Here is a 16,943-nt window from a genome sequence, read left to right as displayed (position 1 = left end):
TAAATAATCCTGCCTTCTCGCATAGAGCAATAGCTTCTAAAAGTATTTTGTGCAAGACAGTACTACTGGCACTTCCCTTACTTAAAAAACAACCGATCACTTGCACAAAATTTCCTCGAAAAGGTTGAAACATGACCACTAATGCGTGGTGACCTCTAAGGTGCTTTTGATTGTCAGGGGTATGATCTCCTAAATTCGTGAAACCTTCAACTGTCAAGTTTACTCGATCGAAGTTCACAGTTTCTGATAGCTTCATCTCATCAATGGCAAGGATACCTACGAATTATATTGATTTCCAATAAAGTTACAATTTCATAATATATTACTTTATAATTTATATTATTCTATTTAAATTTAAGGGGAGGGATCGGTGAGAATTTAACACATAAAAATTAATGCTGTTTAGGGTCGTTAATTTATTTCTGACCCGCCTAAACAAAATCAATTGTGATGTATTTCAATTTTCGTTTTAATTTAATTTAATTTTTTTACCTCGTCGAATTTCTGGTGCCATAAATGCCGTTTTCTTTTTCAGTCCTTCGAATATATAAGCCTGAAAGCCATACGTGCTTTTAATATGACGAAGATACTTGGCCAACGTTTCTGGAGATGGTAGAATCAAAATCTTGTCTTTTCTTAACTGCCTATACAACTTTTTGCTTTTTATACGAAGTAATATACATTCGTATATCCAATCAGTTGTATATCTCATGCTTCGAATATTTTTCAGTTTTGAGGCTTCGAAACAGGCTTTGACTGCAGTTTGTTGTTTTTTCGGAAGATTAGATATTGATTCTTTTAAAACATCTTCTTTTATAGTTGCGCACTTTTCCCTCAATATTTCCACTTTTTTCTTCATCATATTCAACTATAATGCAAACAAAAAATGAAAAGCATATTAAATTTATATTATTAAATGTATAAGTATTTTAAACATAAATTAAATATTTTTTACCTTTTTTTCAAGTCTTTTATTTCTGCGGTTGACGCTTTTATACCGATTTCTCAGTCTTCTTTTGACAATGATGTTTTTTTTCCTTTCTTTTTGGACTTGCATTTTTTAACTGAGGCTGCGATTCATCTTTTTTTGCATGGCTTACACAATTCGGCTTGTCGTCCAGGGCAATTTTTCATTTTTGGTAAAACGAACCCGTAACACTCTTCTGGCCTGTAAACACGTTAAATAAATAAATTATTTGTTAAATATACTAAGATTATAATTACATATAAGTGAAATATTTATTAAAAGGAGACAAACTTTTCAAAGCGTGCACTGCAGTGTTTTAGTTTCAAAATTACATCCAAAGCGATTGGAATTTCCTGTGGTTCAATTTTTTTTGGGGCAATTCATTGCCTCAAATTCCCCTATTTTGACCTGAAATATAAATTTTATTAGCCATATATTTTTTATTGTAAAATTTAAAAAATAAATTATAAATATTATTAAACAGATTTTTTCGTTTCAACATTTTATAAATAAATTATACACAAAAAAGTCTTTTTTTTTTTAATAAAAATATTCTCAAATAAAAAAAATACTCTTTTTTGTAGATGAATATTCGCATATGTACTTACACGAATGTTCATCTCCTCATCCATTATTAATTTGCTGCAGGAGAAATTGTTTTGCTGAATCATATAAACAAAAATGAGAATTTTAGACTGCTTCAAACAATCCCATCCTGCCGGCAATGACATTTTGTCAATATTTTTTAGCAAAGCATCAAAAAATTTTAAGTTCGGGAATTTTTGTTCCAGGTTATCCCACGTTAATGCATCTTCAACCAACAATGCACTCCCAACGGAAATTTTCTCAGAAATTGACTGGGAAAAAATTGTTGGTATGGCATTGTCTTTTAAACGCGGGATTTCTCGCTCTACCAATTTAATTGTCCCTGTATCAAAATAACGAAAAATATGCTCTTCTTTGAAATGCAATATGCATATACGTTCTTTTTTGGAGAATGTTCCATTGGTGAATTCTTCACCCAACTCATTCATCTTTTCTGACCATCTCTGAAACATTTCAGGCTGAGAAAAAATTTTTACTTATGTATGCATATTATTTATTTTGTGGAGCAAATTTTTAAAAATTCATAAATCCATTTTCTAAAAAAATTGAGATAAACACAGATTTAACAAATTAATGACCTTACAAACCGATCTGTCACTATTGAATTTAAGAAAAAAATTTGTTAACAAAGAATTTTCAATTTAAACATTTCTGGGCTTAACTTAGATGATTTACAATTTTCAGTCTTTTTATTAGAAAAAAATTATCAAAACCTTTTAATTCCCAAATTATAATTAACTTTAAGGTGTTAAACTCAAAAAACGTTCTTATATGAATAATTAATTACAATTTATTACAATTAATTACAATTTATTTAATTCTAAAAAATGACATTTGCTCTAATTTACAAAAAAAAATATGGATTTATCAAGTGTTGAAAACTTTCTCCTCATTTATTTATTATTATAAAAGTTTTATTATGATAAAGTTATTAAAAATTTAATTCTTTTTTAAAATAGAAATCACAAAAATTTTTAACTTAGTAGAATAATAAAATAAGAAAAATATTATCGAATGTCACGTATTACAAAAAATTCTGTTGATCGACAATTCCCTCTTAAAGTAAACAAATGTTTCACAAGTGTTAATCACAATGTCATTAACCGCATGTTTACATGCGAAAAATTTAATAAATTTAATAATTTTAATTTTAAATATACTTACTGTGCGAGCTGTAAAGAGGGTTTTTCTCTGCCCATCTCTTTTTATTTGTGCTGCACTGCCAGAACTGCAGCCTTTTATAAAACATGTAGACGGCATTTTTTTAAATATAACTTTTGTTCTTCAATAAATTTCAAATGGTTACGCACCGATGGTGCGTAACAGGAATACACAACACTTTTTCCGATACAGGATATATATATATATATATATATATATATATATATTTTACAACTAAATAACAACAAAATTAAAAAGCGCACTACACAAATAATATGCATATACAACAAAAATATTTTTTCAAAGATTATGTTTATTCCAACCGCTCTGAATTCAAACGTGTAGTAGACGACACGATTTAATTCTACATTTTCCCACCGAGGTCGCGCTGAACCGTCGGCTACCGGAAAACTCGAGATAGGTATTGCCATATTCTGGGGCCAAGTTTTTCCACCCGTTAAGTCTCCTTATACTACTTCGTGGTACAAATTAAATTGCACTCCGGAAAACCCTACACGATTAACTCTGAACAACTCTCCACGGTTAATTAGAATTTTTTATATTCTACACAGTCGACATGGCAACCCTGTTTTTTTTCATAAACATACTTATGAGTAAGTATATAAGGTGCAGAATCTTCTTGTGCAGAGTTAATCGTGTAGGGTTTTCCTGAGTGCAATTTAATTTGTACGGTTATATTTTGTAGTATTTAATCGTTTAGAATTTTTATTATTTGTTTTTAAATTTTATTCCGCATATTATTGTGTAGAATTTTTTTTAGAGTTAACGGTGTAGGGTTTTCCTGTGTGCAATTAAATGTGTAGAATAAAATTATGTTTGATTTAATTGTGTAAAGTAAAAAATTGTTAATTAATTTTATTTTTTTTTCCTTTAATATAAGGTAATTGCCTCAGTCATTGGCGGCCTTCTATAATATTAAGCAATACGAAAAAACTAGCATATTTTGCAGACGATTATTAAATTTTACAACATTTATTACAAAAATCGAGTATTGAAATATAAGTACTACTTTTTATTTAAAAAAACAAGCAGGGTGCCAACCACTGAGAAAGTGTCAATGACTGGAGCATTTATACCCTATTTGGTAATATATATTAACGTTTAATAAAATAATTTTTGTATTACAAAAACATCATACAAAATAATTTCTCAAAGTTCAAGAAGATTTTACCGTTAAATAAGACATTTTTATTTTTTATTATCTTCGAATTGATTGCTACATATTTAAAATTATTTTCACATTCTTAATAATTTAAATTCATTATATTTTCTAATGAATTACATAAACTACAAATTTTTTTTTACAGTTAAATTATATTTTTTATAAAGAATAATATAGTAATATAACCTGAAATTATAATTAATCAAAAATTGAAAGTTAAATAAAAGTTAAATAAAACAAATTTTTGAGAAAAACAAGAGTCACCAAAAACGTCAGGACCTAACCAGAATTCTGCATTTTTCTCTATCAGAAACTTACCAAATTTTAGTTTTCGATAAAAAACTTAGGGAAACTTCTCCACGGGTTAAAGTAATTCACTTCTGTGAAGTAGGTTGTAACTGTTCAGTGTATTTTAATTTAATTTCATAATGTTACCCGAAGAAAAACATACTATTTTAAGAAAATCTCGTGGCGACATAAAACGTCAACTGACCAATGCTGAGAAGTTGCTCGCGTCTATAAATGAAGAAACTAATTTTGATTCTCTTAATTTACAAGATAGATTAGAAAAACACCTTCTATTGTGGGATACCTTTCATAAAATTCAAGATGAGTTAGACGAGGTTTTAGTTGATGAAATAGAAGTAGAAAAATCTCCTGAAAGAGATAGTTTTGAAAATCGGTATCATAATATTTGCGGTCTTTTTAAAAAATACATAAAAAACCCCTATTATAAAATCATGAACAGTGATTCTAGAGAGAACGATTCTCATAATAGTTCAACTTCTCAAACCGAAGTAATTTATAGACCAGGTTCTAGAAATCATCACTTGGTGAGAGAACAGAACACAATCTCTGGAATAAATCAAAATATTATAGCTCCTAATGTTAATTCACAAATAAATTATTTGCCTGAAGGAAATGGTTTAACACAAAATGATTATCAAAATAGAGAAACTCGAGAAAATGTTAATCAAGAAAAAATACGATTTCATGCGCGATTTAAACTTCCTAAGCTTCAAACACCAACCTTTCATGGTAGTTTTGACACATGGCTTTCATTCCATGATTCATTTAAATCTATGTGTCATGACAATCCTCACATTCCGACGATTCAGAAATTTTATTATTTAAAGGCATGTGCTAAGGACGAAGCAGCAGAAGTCATTGCTTCTCTCGAGACAATCACAATCGCAAATATATTGTTAATAGTCACGTAAGTGCTCTTTTTAAAATTCCAAATGTTTCAAAGGAATTTAGTATACGATCGTTGCTCGATAATGTACGAAAAACACTTAGAGCTCTCAAATCTCTTGACTTACCGGTTGATCAATGGGATGTTTTAATTATTTATATTATAAAAGAAAAATTGAATTACCATACAATTGAAAGATGGGAAGATATGATCGGTGGTACTGATCTTCCTTCTCTTGATCAAATCCTTCTGTTTCTAGAACGTCGTGCGCTATTAGAGAGTACTCAAACATTTCAAAAACAAATTAATTCCAATTTTAATAAAAATCAACTCTCAAAACCCAGGTGCAAATGATTCGTAAAGAATTCGTTTGGAATTCGTTCGGAATTCGTCCAGATTTCCGAAAGAATTCGTTTAGATTTCGTCCAGATTTCCTGTCGAATTCTGGAAAACGCCGTGTGGCGATTTGAAACAGAATTCGTCCATAATTTAATAGGAATTCGTGCGACTTTTTTCAGAAAAATGAATACAAAAAACATTTTTGACCAAATTTTCGACCGAAATTCGTATGGTATTCGTGCGAATTACTAACGAATATTTTAAAAACAGTTCGTGTGGATTCCAATAAGAATTTGATAGGAATTCAGAACGGAATTTTGGCTGATAAATATTTTGAAAAATATATTCGTCCACTTTTCGGACCGAATAGTGCGCGTTAGTCGTGCGAATTACTAAGGAATTCTTTAAATAAACTTCGTGTGGATTCCTATAAGAAATTGATGGGAATTCCGAATGGAATTTTGGCTGAAAAATTTGTTTAAAAAAATATCCGCCCACTTTTCCGACCGAATAGTATGCAGTATTCGTGCGAATTACTAAGGAATTCTTTAAATAAACTTCGTGTGGATTCCTATATGAAATTGATGGGAATTCCGAACGGAATTTTGAATGAAAAATTTTTTTAAAAATATATTCGCCTACTTTTCCGACCGCATATTGCGCGGTATTCGTGCGAATTACTAAGGAATTCTTTAAATAAACTTCGTGTGGATTGCTATAAGAAATTGATAGGAATTCCTAACGGAATTTTGGATGAAAAATATTTTTAAAAAAATATTCACCCACTTTTCGGAACGAATAGTGCGCGTTAGTCGTGCGAATTACTAAGGAATTCTTTATATAAACTTCGTGTGGATTCCTATAAGAAATTGATAGGAATTCCGAACGGAATTTTGGCTGAAAAATTTGTTTAAAAAAATATCCGCCCACTTTTCCGACCGAATAGTGCGCGGTATTCGTGCGAATTACTAAGGAATTCTTTATATAAACTTCGTGTGGATTGCTATAAGAAATTGATGGGAATTCCGAACGGAATTTAGGCGAATATTTAAAAAAAAAATTTTCAGCCAAATTCCTTGCGGGTTTCCTATCAATTTTTTATAGGAATCCACACGAAGTTTATTCAAAGAATTCCTTAGTAATTCGCACGAATACCGCGCACTATTCGGTCGGAAAAGTGGGCGAATATTTTTTTAAAAAAATTTTTCACCCAAAATTCCGTTCGGAATTCCTATCATTTTCTTATAGGAATCCACACGAAGTTTATTTAAAGAATTCCTCAGTAATTCTTACGAATACGGCGCACTATTCGGTCGGAAAAGGGGGCGAATATTTAAAAAAAAAAAATTTCAGGCAAAATTCCTTGCGGATTTCTTATCAATTTCTTATAGGAATCCACATGAAGTTTATTTAAAGAATTTGTAAGTAATTCGTACGAATAGCGCGAACTAATCGGTCGGAAAAGTGGGCGAATATTTAAAAAAAAAATTTTTCAGCCAAAATTCCTTGCGGGTTTCCTATCAATTTCTTATAGGAATCCACACGAAGTTTATTCAAAGAATTCCTTAGTAATTCGCACGAATACCGCGCACTATTCGGTCGGAAAAGTGGGCGAATATTTTTTTAAACAAATTTTTCATCCAAATTTCCGTTCGGAATTTCTATCAATTTCTTATAGGAATCCGCACGAACTATTCTTAAAATATTCGTTAGCAATTCGCACGAATACCGTACGAAATTCGGTCGATAATTTAAGAGAAAATTTTTTTGTATTCGTTTTTCTTATCAAAGTCGCACGAATTCCGATTAAATTATGGAGGAATTCTGTTTCAAATCGCCACACGGCGTTTTCCAGAATTCGACAGGAAATCTGAACGAATTCTAAACGAATTCTTAAGGAAATTTGGACGAATTCCGGACGAATTCCACACGTCATTCGTGAGGATCATTTTCACCTGGGAAGGAAATTTTCACTCTCGTAATTCTTCTCGACCTTCTCAAACTTGTATGGCAACCAGTGTTGATTCTAAGAACGAAAATTCTAAGTCTACATGTCATGCTTGCTCTGGTTCTTATCAAGTACATTAGTGTGACAAATTCTTAAAAATGTCATCGCAAGAACGTTATGAAATTGTGAAAAAATCACCTCTTTGTCATAATTGTCTCTTGGGAAACCATCGAACAATCGATTGCAGTAAACCCTTATGTAAGCATTGTAAGAGTAGACATAATATTTTATTGCATTTTCCCAAAGACAATCAGGAAATAAAACATAGTAATGAAGAAGTTATGACGTCATTAATTAGTTGTCAAGTTCCATCTCAAGGCTAGGTAGTTCTTGGGACGGCTATTGTTGAAATACTCGACAGTTCGAGTCGCATGAAAATCCCCTAAACTTCATATGACAGAAATGCCATTTGACAGAAATTTATATAACAGAAATTTCATTGGACAGAATATTTACATGACAGACGATTCATATAACAGACTTTTCATTGGACAGACGTTTGATTGGACAGAATTTTTATCTAACAGAAATGTCACTTAAGAGATATTTTATCTGATAGAATTTTCATTCAACAGAAAATAAGTATAGCAGAACTCTCATTGGACAGAATATTTACACGGCAGACGATTCATATAACAGACTTTTCATTGGACAGACGTTTGATTGGACAGAATTTTAATCGAACAGAAATGTCACTTAACAGAAATTTTATCTGACAGAATTTCCATTCAACAGAACATAAGTATAGCAGAACTCTCATTGGATAGAATATTTACACGGCAGACGATTCATATAACAGACTTTTCATTTGACAGACGTTTGATTGGACAGAATTTTTATCTAACAGAAATGTTACTTAACAGAAATTTTATCTGACAGAATTTCCATTCAACAGAACATAAGTATAGCAGAACTCTCATTGGATAGAATATTTAGACGGCAGACGATTCATATAACAGACTTTTCATTTGACAGACGTTTGATTGGACAGAATTTTTATTTAACAGAAATGTTACTTAACAGAAATTTTATCTGACAGAATTTCCATTCAACAGAACATAAGTATAGCAGAACTCTCATTGGTCATAATTTAACTTTTGCATCATACATTCTCATCCCTGCTATATTTTTAACTTGTCGGTAAAGTAGATGTAGAGGTCAGTAGTTGCTATTTCTTTCTCGCGCCAAAGTTTAAATATTAAATAATAAAACTAATATTTCATTTCATTATTATTGATAATAAATAATAATTATAAATAAATAAAATATAGTGAATAAATGTTTTAAATTATATTTCTATTTGAAGGTTTTTAAATGTATTGAAATATTATTTTTTTAAATAAATTATTATTAAGATTATTTTTCCAGAAACATTGCGATGAATTAAAAAAAGGATTTATAAATAGAAAAAATATCATTATTATTATATATTATTTTATTTTTAAATAAATCCTTCAATTAGAAATCTAAAAAAAAATTTAAGTATTACAATTGTTAAATATTAAAATTTTTTTTATTTAAATAATTTTTGTAAAAAAAAAATTTTAGATAAAGTTATTTATTTTTATTTATTGTTGTAAATTAAGTGCTTGCAAATTTATTTGAAAAAAATTTATTAACAAAAATATAAACATATTTATATTCAAATTGTTTGAATGAAATAATTTTTGTAAAAAAAAAATTATAGATAAAATTATTTATTTTTGTCAATTGTTGTAAATTACGTTATTGCAAATTTATTTTTAAAAATTTATTAAAAAAAATGTAAATATTTTTTTTATAATAATATAAAAATTGTAATAATAAAACTTACCTTTAAAAGAAGTGAAATTTCCTAAAATTCAATTATTCCTTATAAAACTTAACTCGAAATCTCAATATTTAAATGTATCTAAAATCTGTATCTAAAATTTTTTGCTGTATTTACTATCAATAATAATTTTAAATACAATTCTTCAAAAATTTAGTTACTTAAAATATAAATACTGATAATTTATGGTTGTAATTTTTTTTTAATCATTAATTAATAATATTGTTAATCAGTAATAAATAAAAAAAATAAAACTAATTTAGTCAATAATCAAAATAGAGAAGAAGAATCTTTTTTTCAAGAAAATTTGAAACGGAGGTTACCTTATGAAATTTTTTCGAGTAAATTACAACAATAATGTTTTATAGTACAACATTTGGTCAAATGTAAATTTTTAATAATTAAAATATATCCCTAAATTATAAAATGAAAATTCTTTTTTAATTGTTGTTCGAGATAAATGTTAAGAAAAATAAATATTTATTATTATTTCAATTTATACAGAACAAAAAATATATTAAATATTTATTTTAATCAATTTTAAAAGATTTAGTTTTGTACAATTTGACTTTCATTTTACATATTAGTAAGTATTTCAAAATGTTTTGCAAAATTTACAATTATTTTCAAGATATTTGCAAATAAAGAATTTTGTCACTTTTTTTCAAGAATTTTTAAATTTCAAACTATCTATTGACTCAAGTCACCAATACAAACCAATTATTACTTGAAAATTATAAATGTACATCACTATTTATGTATTCTTGTGCAATATTTTCATCAATATTGCTTATTTTTATAAACATTTCCATATCAGTCGAAATGCTATCAAATTTCAATGTTTTCCCTATAATTTTTTAATGACAAAGTTTTTTTCTCCAATTAATAGTTTGAAAAATAAAAATTCTTGAAAAAAATGATAAATATAAATATAAATTTATATTATTTATAATATAAATAAAATAGTCACTTTGTTCATTTTTACTATTTTAAAAAATTTTTATACTTATAAAGAAAAGAGAAGAAAAGTGCAAAGAAATTATAAAAGTTTATGGCAAGAACTTCATATGTGTTAAGTTTTTATTTAATTTAATGTTTCCTGTTTTTTATAATTAATGAATAAATATCGCAAAATTAGGTTATTTAACGAGTGCACTTGAAAATCATATTTTATATATTATTTCACATCTTTAAATAACACAGGCCAACAAAATTTCAAGAATTTCATGGTGCTCAAAGAGTTACAACGGATTCTTATAGGATTTTGTCCGTAGAATCCGAATCTGGCCATGAAAATGCTGGATTGGCTCTAGTTTTCGAGCAATTTTGGTTTAAAGGTGTCAAAAACTGAATTTTTGGCACTTTTTGAACGTCTGTAAAACAATCAAGCTACACAATAAAACAGTCCGCATACGACGAAATGAAAGCTTAATTATTACCCTTTGAGACCCTAAGACAAAAGATTAGGTAATTTAAACTTTAAAATATTGGGAAAAGTTTTTGAATTCGCGGATGCCCGAATTATGCTCAGTGCTTTTACGTGCATTTCCTAAGGTATATAAATGAAGAGACTAATTGAATTTAAATTGTTATTTAGAACTTTTGGGGTTGTTAATTACAAATTTAAAGTTAGATTTCAAACATTCAAAATGGCGTATCCAATATGGCGGACACGAAAATTAAAAAATTGTTGGGTTTGTCATAAAACTTGGTACTGGGGAGTTTTTGAGGTTGCTGATTACGAATTTAAAGTCAGATTTCAAAAATTCAAAATGGCGGATCCAACATGGCGGACACAAAAATTAAAAATTGTTGGTTTTGCCCAAAAACTTGGTACTGGATAGTTTTTGGGGTCTCTGATTACAAATTTAACGTCATATTTTAAAAAATTTTATTGACGGATTTAATTTTGCGGATATAAAAATTAAAAGTTTGTATTTTGATAAAACTTGGTATTCGAAAGTTTTCAGGGTCGCTGATTACGAATATAAAGTCAGATTTTAAAAAGTTAAAATAGCGGATTCAATATGGCAGACAAAAGTAATTGAGAATCTTTCGGATTGTCATGAGCCATGATTCTAGGGAGTTTCTGGTGTCGCTAATTACGAATTTAAAGTTAGATTTCAAAAATTTTAAATTGTGAATACAATATGGCGGAGACAAAAATTAAAAGTCATTCGCATTGTCATGAAATTTGGTCCTGGGGAATATTCGGAGTAGCTGATTATGAATTTTAGGTCAAATTTCAAAAAATTAAAATGGCGGACCCAATATGGCGGCTAAAAATTCAAAATCGTTCGCATTTTCATGAAATTTGGTACTCGGAATTTTTTGATAGCTGACTACCAATTTCAATTCATTGAATTGCCTTTACCCAGCCAATAAAGGCAACCGAAAATTCAGTTTACCCATCCTGTAAAGGCTAAATAAAAATTCTAATAGAGGCAAGATGTAATGTATTTTGAGTAACCAGTTCAGGCATAACTGAAAAGAGTTTACCCAGCCAGTAAAGGTAAGGTACAAATGTCTTCACCTGGCCAATGAAGGCAAGAGAAAATTAAATTTACCCGCCCAGTAAAAGCTACATAAAATTGTCCGTATCTAGCCAATGAAGGCAAGATGTATTGTACTTTGACCAACCAGTTAAGGTAAGTCTGGGAAGTGTTTACCCAACCAGTAAAGGTAAGGTAGAATTGTCTATACCCGGCCAATGAAGGCAAGGAAAAATTACATTTACCCGTCCAGTAAAGGCTACATAAAATTGTCCGTATCTAGCCAATGAAGGCAAGATGTATTGTACTTTGACCAACCAGTTAAGGTAAGTCTGGGAAGTGTTTACTGAACTAGAAAGGGAAGGTACAAATGTCTTCACCTGGCCAATGAAGGCAAGAGAAAATTAAATTTACCCGCCCAGTAAAAGCTACATAAAATTGTCCGCATTCAGCCAATGAAGGCAAGATGTAATGTATTTTGACCAACCAGTAAAGGTAAGTCTGGGAAGTGTTTACCCAACCAGTAAAGGTAAGGTAGAATTGTCTATACCCGACCAATGAAGGCAAAGAAAAATTACATTTACCCGTCCAGTAAAGGCTACATAAAATTGTCCGTATCTAGCCAATGAAGGCAAGATGTATTGTACTTTGACCAACCAGTTAAGGTAAGTCTGGGAAGTGTTTACCCAACCAGTAAAGGTAAGGTAGAATTGTCTATACCCGACCAATGAAGGCAAGGAAAAATTACATTTACCCGTCCAGTAAAGGCTAGATGAAATTGTTCGCATTCAGCCAATGAAGGCAAGATGTAATGTATTCTGACCAACGAATTAAGGTAAGCCAGAGGAAGGTTTACTCGTGAAGTAAAGACTAGATATTCTTATATTTACCCAGCCAAAAAGGGCAAGATAAAAAGTATTTTCATCAACCAATGAAGTCAAGCAAGTGGAAAGTTTACCCAACCAATAAAGGTAAGATAGAGGTGCCTTTACTTGGACAATTTCTTCATTTAGCTTTGAAGAAAGCTTCGTTTGTTTGCTTTTCTTTTGTGCTTTTGAGGACAATCGCGCAGAAGATTCCAACAGTAGTCTGCCATCATATGGCTGTCCCACCTGCCTTGATATCTTTCTTAAATGGTTTTTAAGTCCTGGTGAAATCGTTTCCCTTTCTCTTCACTAAAATCTCCAATGTTTTCTGGAAATCTGTTTAAGTGTGAATGTAGGTAGTGGACTTTAATGCTCATGTGAACACCTAATCTTTGAAAATTATGAAGCATATTTTCAACCAACTCTTGATAATTTTGTGCCTTGTGGTTTCCTAAAAATCCCTCTATGACTAGTAAAAAACTTGACCAAGCAGATTCTTCAACATTTGTCATCGATTTGCGAAACTCTAAATCCTTAATTAGCATTCGAATTTGGGGTCCATCAAAAATACCAGCCTTTAATTTCTCCATACTAATTTGTGGAAAAAATTTACAAATGTATTGAAAACACTTCTCGTTTTTGTCTAAAGCTTTGACAAATTGCTTCATGAGACGCAATTTGATGTGTAGTGGAGGAAAAATTTTTTTTTTCTGTCGACCAAAGGCTGGTTTATAACATTTGTTTTACCCACAGTTAAATTTTCTTTTGTTTGCCATGTTTTTTTCGTCCAGTGATCTTTAGTTGCTTTACTGTCCCACATACAAATAAAGCAAGGGAATTTTGTATATCCACTCTGCTGTCCAAGCAAGAAATTCACCATTTTTAAGTCTACACAAATAGGCCACTGAAGTTGGTCGTAAGAAATTTTTTTCAAAACCATCTTTATATTTTCGTAATTTTCTTTATGTTTCGTTGAATGAGCTATCGGTATGGGCGCAAAGTCATTTCCGTTATGCAGAAGGACACATTTTAAACTTCTTTTACAACCATCAATAAAGAGTCGAAAACATTCAGGTCGATATTCTTTTACTCCCATTTTTAAAAGAAGTCCAGCAATGTCTTGACAATAAACAATCTCTTTATTTTCGCTGAAGTATGGAAGAATATCCTGCTCTCTTTTCCTAAAGTTTGTTATTCTAACTTCTGGACCCAGAGAGTTTTTTTCTTTTAATCGGGATGCTAAAAGTTCAGATGCCTCTTTAGACAGATTAAGATCCCGTACTAAATCATTCAGTTCAACCTGAGACCACTTTTGTTGCTTAGATAAATTTTCCTCATCTTCACTTTCGTTGTTAAAATCTGAGGTACTGTCAAGATCCATTGGTTCATTTTCTTCAAAGCATAATGAAGAATCTTGTGATTTAAAAGGTGATATTGGAACGTTTTCATTTTGTGGTATAGGCTGTTTCGCTGACTCTAAGTTAGGATAATTCCATGTTTTCCTTTTATAACTATTAATTCCTTTTACATTAACCGTGCAAAAGTAGCAGTCATCAATATGGTTTTTCGGTTCCATCCAAATCATTGGCACACTAAATTTCATACCACGTCTGTCTCCTTTAGCCCACTTACGTAAAGATTCGACACAATTTTTGCAAACCTTATGGGGAACCCAAGATTTGTCTTGTTGACTTAATGTGAAGCCAAAATAAGAAAAATATGACTCTCTCACGAATTTAGTAATATTTCGCCTTCGTTTTAATAGAGTGTATTCACCACAAATGTAGCAGAATACATCTGGATGATTCCGGCAATTTTTTCGTTTCGAACTCATATTTACACGAAGGAACGAAATAAATGACAAGATTAGGAATACTACGATATTTATTTGTTTCCTTAGCAACGTATATGCCAAACATCTGAACATCGTCGTCAAATCAATTTTTTGGGAACAAAATAAACTTACATGTATTTAAACAATAGAATTAAACAAAAGACAAACTGTGACATAAAAAGGATACGAAAAATAACTTAAACTTTTTAAAAAAACAAGCTTTACATACTGAAAAAATATATTTCCCATTTTCAACGAATTTGTCAATGATCACTCTATGATATCGAAAAATCGGAACTTACAGAAATCTCATAATCTGACTTTAAATTCAAAATCAGCAACCCTAAAAATTTCTCAATAACAAATTTCATAACCATCAGAAAGATTTTTAATTTTTGTGTCCGTCATATTAGGTCCGCCATTTAAAATTTTTTAAATCTGACGTTAAATTTGTAATTAGCGACCCCAAAAACTCCCCTGTACCAAGTTTTATGGCAAACCCAACAATTTTTGATTTTCGTGTCCGACATGTTGAATCCGCTATTTTTAATTTTTGAAATCTGACTTTAAATTCGTAATCAGCGACCCCAAAAACTCCCCAGTACCAAGTTTTATGACAAACCCAACGATTTTTTAATTTTCGTGTCCGACATATTGGATTCGCCATTTTGAAATTTTGAAACCTGACTTCAAATTCGTAGTCAACGGCCCAAAAATACTAAAAAAAACAATTTAAGTTTGTTAAAGTTATAATTTAATAGTGATTGCATTTGAACGATCCGCTGTTGAATATTTTAATAGAGCCCTCTGGTGCTCATTTTTGAGTTTAACTTTTCGTGGACGAGCGACGCCGTCTCACTTTTGCTATCGACGCTGTCGAGTAATATTGTATCCATTGTAAAATACGCATTTTGATTCTTTTAATATACGTCTTATTATTTCATAACAATCGTGTCGTTTTTGTGTTTCCCTACGTCCTGCTCAACAGGTTATGGGCCCAGACTATTTAGTCGAAAACGATTAAAAGTGATTGTGTTGTGTGAACGAAAAGTTTTGAGGTTAAGTGTGTCGAAATTTCGAGATCAAAAATGAACATGTCTATTTCAGCGAGGATAGAAACTTTAAATAAGGACAATTTCGACACCTGGAAGATGCAAATGGAGGCATTGCTTATAAAGAATGATGCGTGGAATTATGTGAATGGCAGGAACGTTAAACCGGAATTGGTCGCTGGAAATGACGCGTCAGCTGTTGCTGTAAATGCATGGGAAACAGGTGATAGCAAGGCAAAATCGGACATAATCTTGTCAATAAATCCGACAGAATTGAAGCAAATCAAAGGATGTGGAAGTTCGCGTGAAGTGTGGCAGAGATTAGAAGGTATATATCAATCGCGAGGTCCGGCTCGAAAAGCCACGTTATTGAAGCAACTTATTTTGCAGCGGATGCAAGATAATGACGACGTGCGCGAACACGTACGGAAATTTTTCGACGCCGTGGATAAGTTGAGTGAAATGGAAGTTGATATTAATCCTGATCTTTTGGCCATTCTTTTATTGTATAGTCTTCCAAGTAACTTTGAGAATTTCCGTTGTGCTATTGAATCACGCGATACATTGCCAACTCCCGAAGTTTTACGCGTAAAGATAATCAAGGAGAGTGACGCGCGGGGTACGATTCAAAATGCAATGATCGCGAAAGGACGTTGGAATTCGAATAAAAGTAAATCGTTTAAAAATGAATCACGTGACGGTAGTGCTTTCAAATATCGATGTCATCGGTGCCACGAAATTGGCCATAAAGCCCGCGATTGTAAGAAGAAAGGAACAGACAATCAAACATCCGCGAAAACGACCGAAAACGTTGTGTTGTGCGCGTGTGAAAATTTCTCGGGCACGGAAAAAACTTTTCGAGCGGAAAACGTAAACGGAAATCGTGTTTGGTGTCTTGACAGTGGGTCGACTTCCCACTTGTGTAAAACGATAGAAAAATTCGTCGGAGTGACAGATATTAAATCTGGAAAAGTTGATTTAGCTACGGACGCATCGTCTGAAATCACGGCTAAAGGAAACGTTGTATTTACAGCTGATGCTCTTGGAGAGAAGAAGAACGTAACTTTGGTAAATGTTCTTCATGTTCCAGATTTACGGAGCAACCTTTTATCAGTCGCCAAAATTACGGATAATAACTGTGATGTCATTTTCAAGAAAGAGTGTGCGATGGTTATCGGAAATGACGGTTGTGTGAAACTGTTAGCAAATCGCGTCAGGGATTTATATCTATTGCAAGAAGACGAAAGACAATCGTGTTGCGCTACATCCGGTGAAGTGAAAAATTCTTTAAACGCTCTGGAAATCATGCATAGACGCCTTGGACATTTAAATTTTAAAGATCTCATAGCTAGTGAGAAAAGCGGAACAATTCTAGGCTTGAATCTCGGAAATTGCACGGCAGATCTGAAATGTGAAATTTGTCTTCGCGG

General features: G+C 31.1%; 2 protein-coding genes across 3 annotated transcripts in view; both read right to left on the bottom strand.

Annotated features, from left to right (window-relative positions):
• The window catches only part of LOC127285397 (43 kDa receptor-associated protein of the synapse homolog), a 305,412-nt gene that overhangs the window by 166,445 nt on the left and 122,024 nt on the right, over positions 1 to 16,943 (bottom strand). The gene's annotated exons all lie outside the window — the stretch shown is intronic.
• Positions 433 to 1,760, bottom strand: LOC127285415 (uncharacterized). The gene is made up of 3 exons (XM_051311418.1): positions 1,576 to 1,760; positions 956 to 1,375; positions 433 to 868 (listed from the first exon to the last, which is right to left on the bottom strand). The coding sequence occupies exons 2-3, from the start codon at positions 1,055 to 1,057 to the stop codon at positions 470 to 472; spliced, it is 501 nt and encodes a 166-aa protein (XP_051167375.1). The 5' UTR covers positions 1,058 to 1,375; positions 1,576 to 1,760; the 3' UTR covers positions 433 to 469.

This window comes from Leptopilina boulardi, unplaced genomic scaffold (genome assembly GCF_019393585.1).
Source record: "Leptopilina boulardi isolate dan_hultmark-lab unplaced genomic scaffold, ZJU_Lbou_2.1 LbouV2_332, whole genome shotgun sequence".
Taxonomy (NCBI): domain Eukaryota; kingdom Metazoa; phylum Arthropoda; class Insecta; order Hymenoptera; family Figitidae; genus Leptopilina; species Leptopilina boulardi.
Note: the sequence above shows the minus strand (reverse complement) of the source record. Positions and strands in the feature narration are given on the sequence as shown.

Bases quoted from the DNA above. Each gene is read 5' to 3' on its own strand.
- LOC127285415 (XM_051311418.1), bottom strand. From the start codon at position 1,057: ATGCAAGTCCAAAAAGAAAGGAAAAAAAACATCATTGTCAAAAGAAGA. The intron at 869-955 runs GTAAAAAATATT...TTTGCATTATAG, and splicing joins ATAAAAGACTTGAAAAAAAG to TTGAATATGATGAAGAAAAA.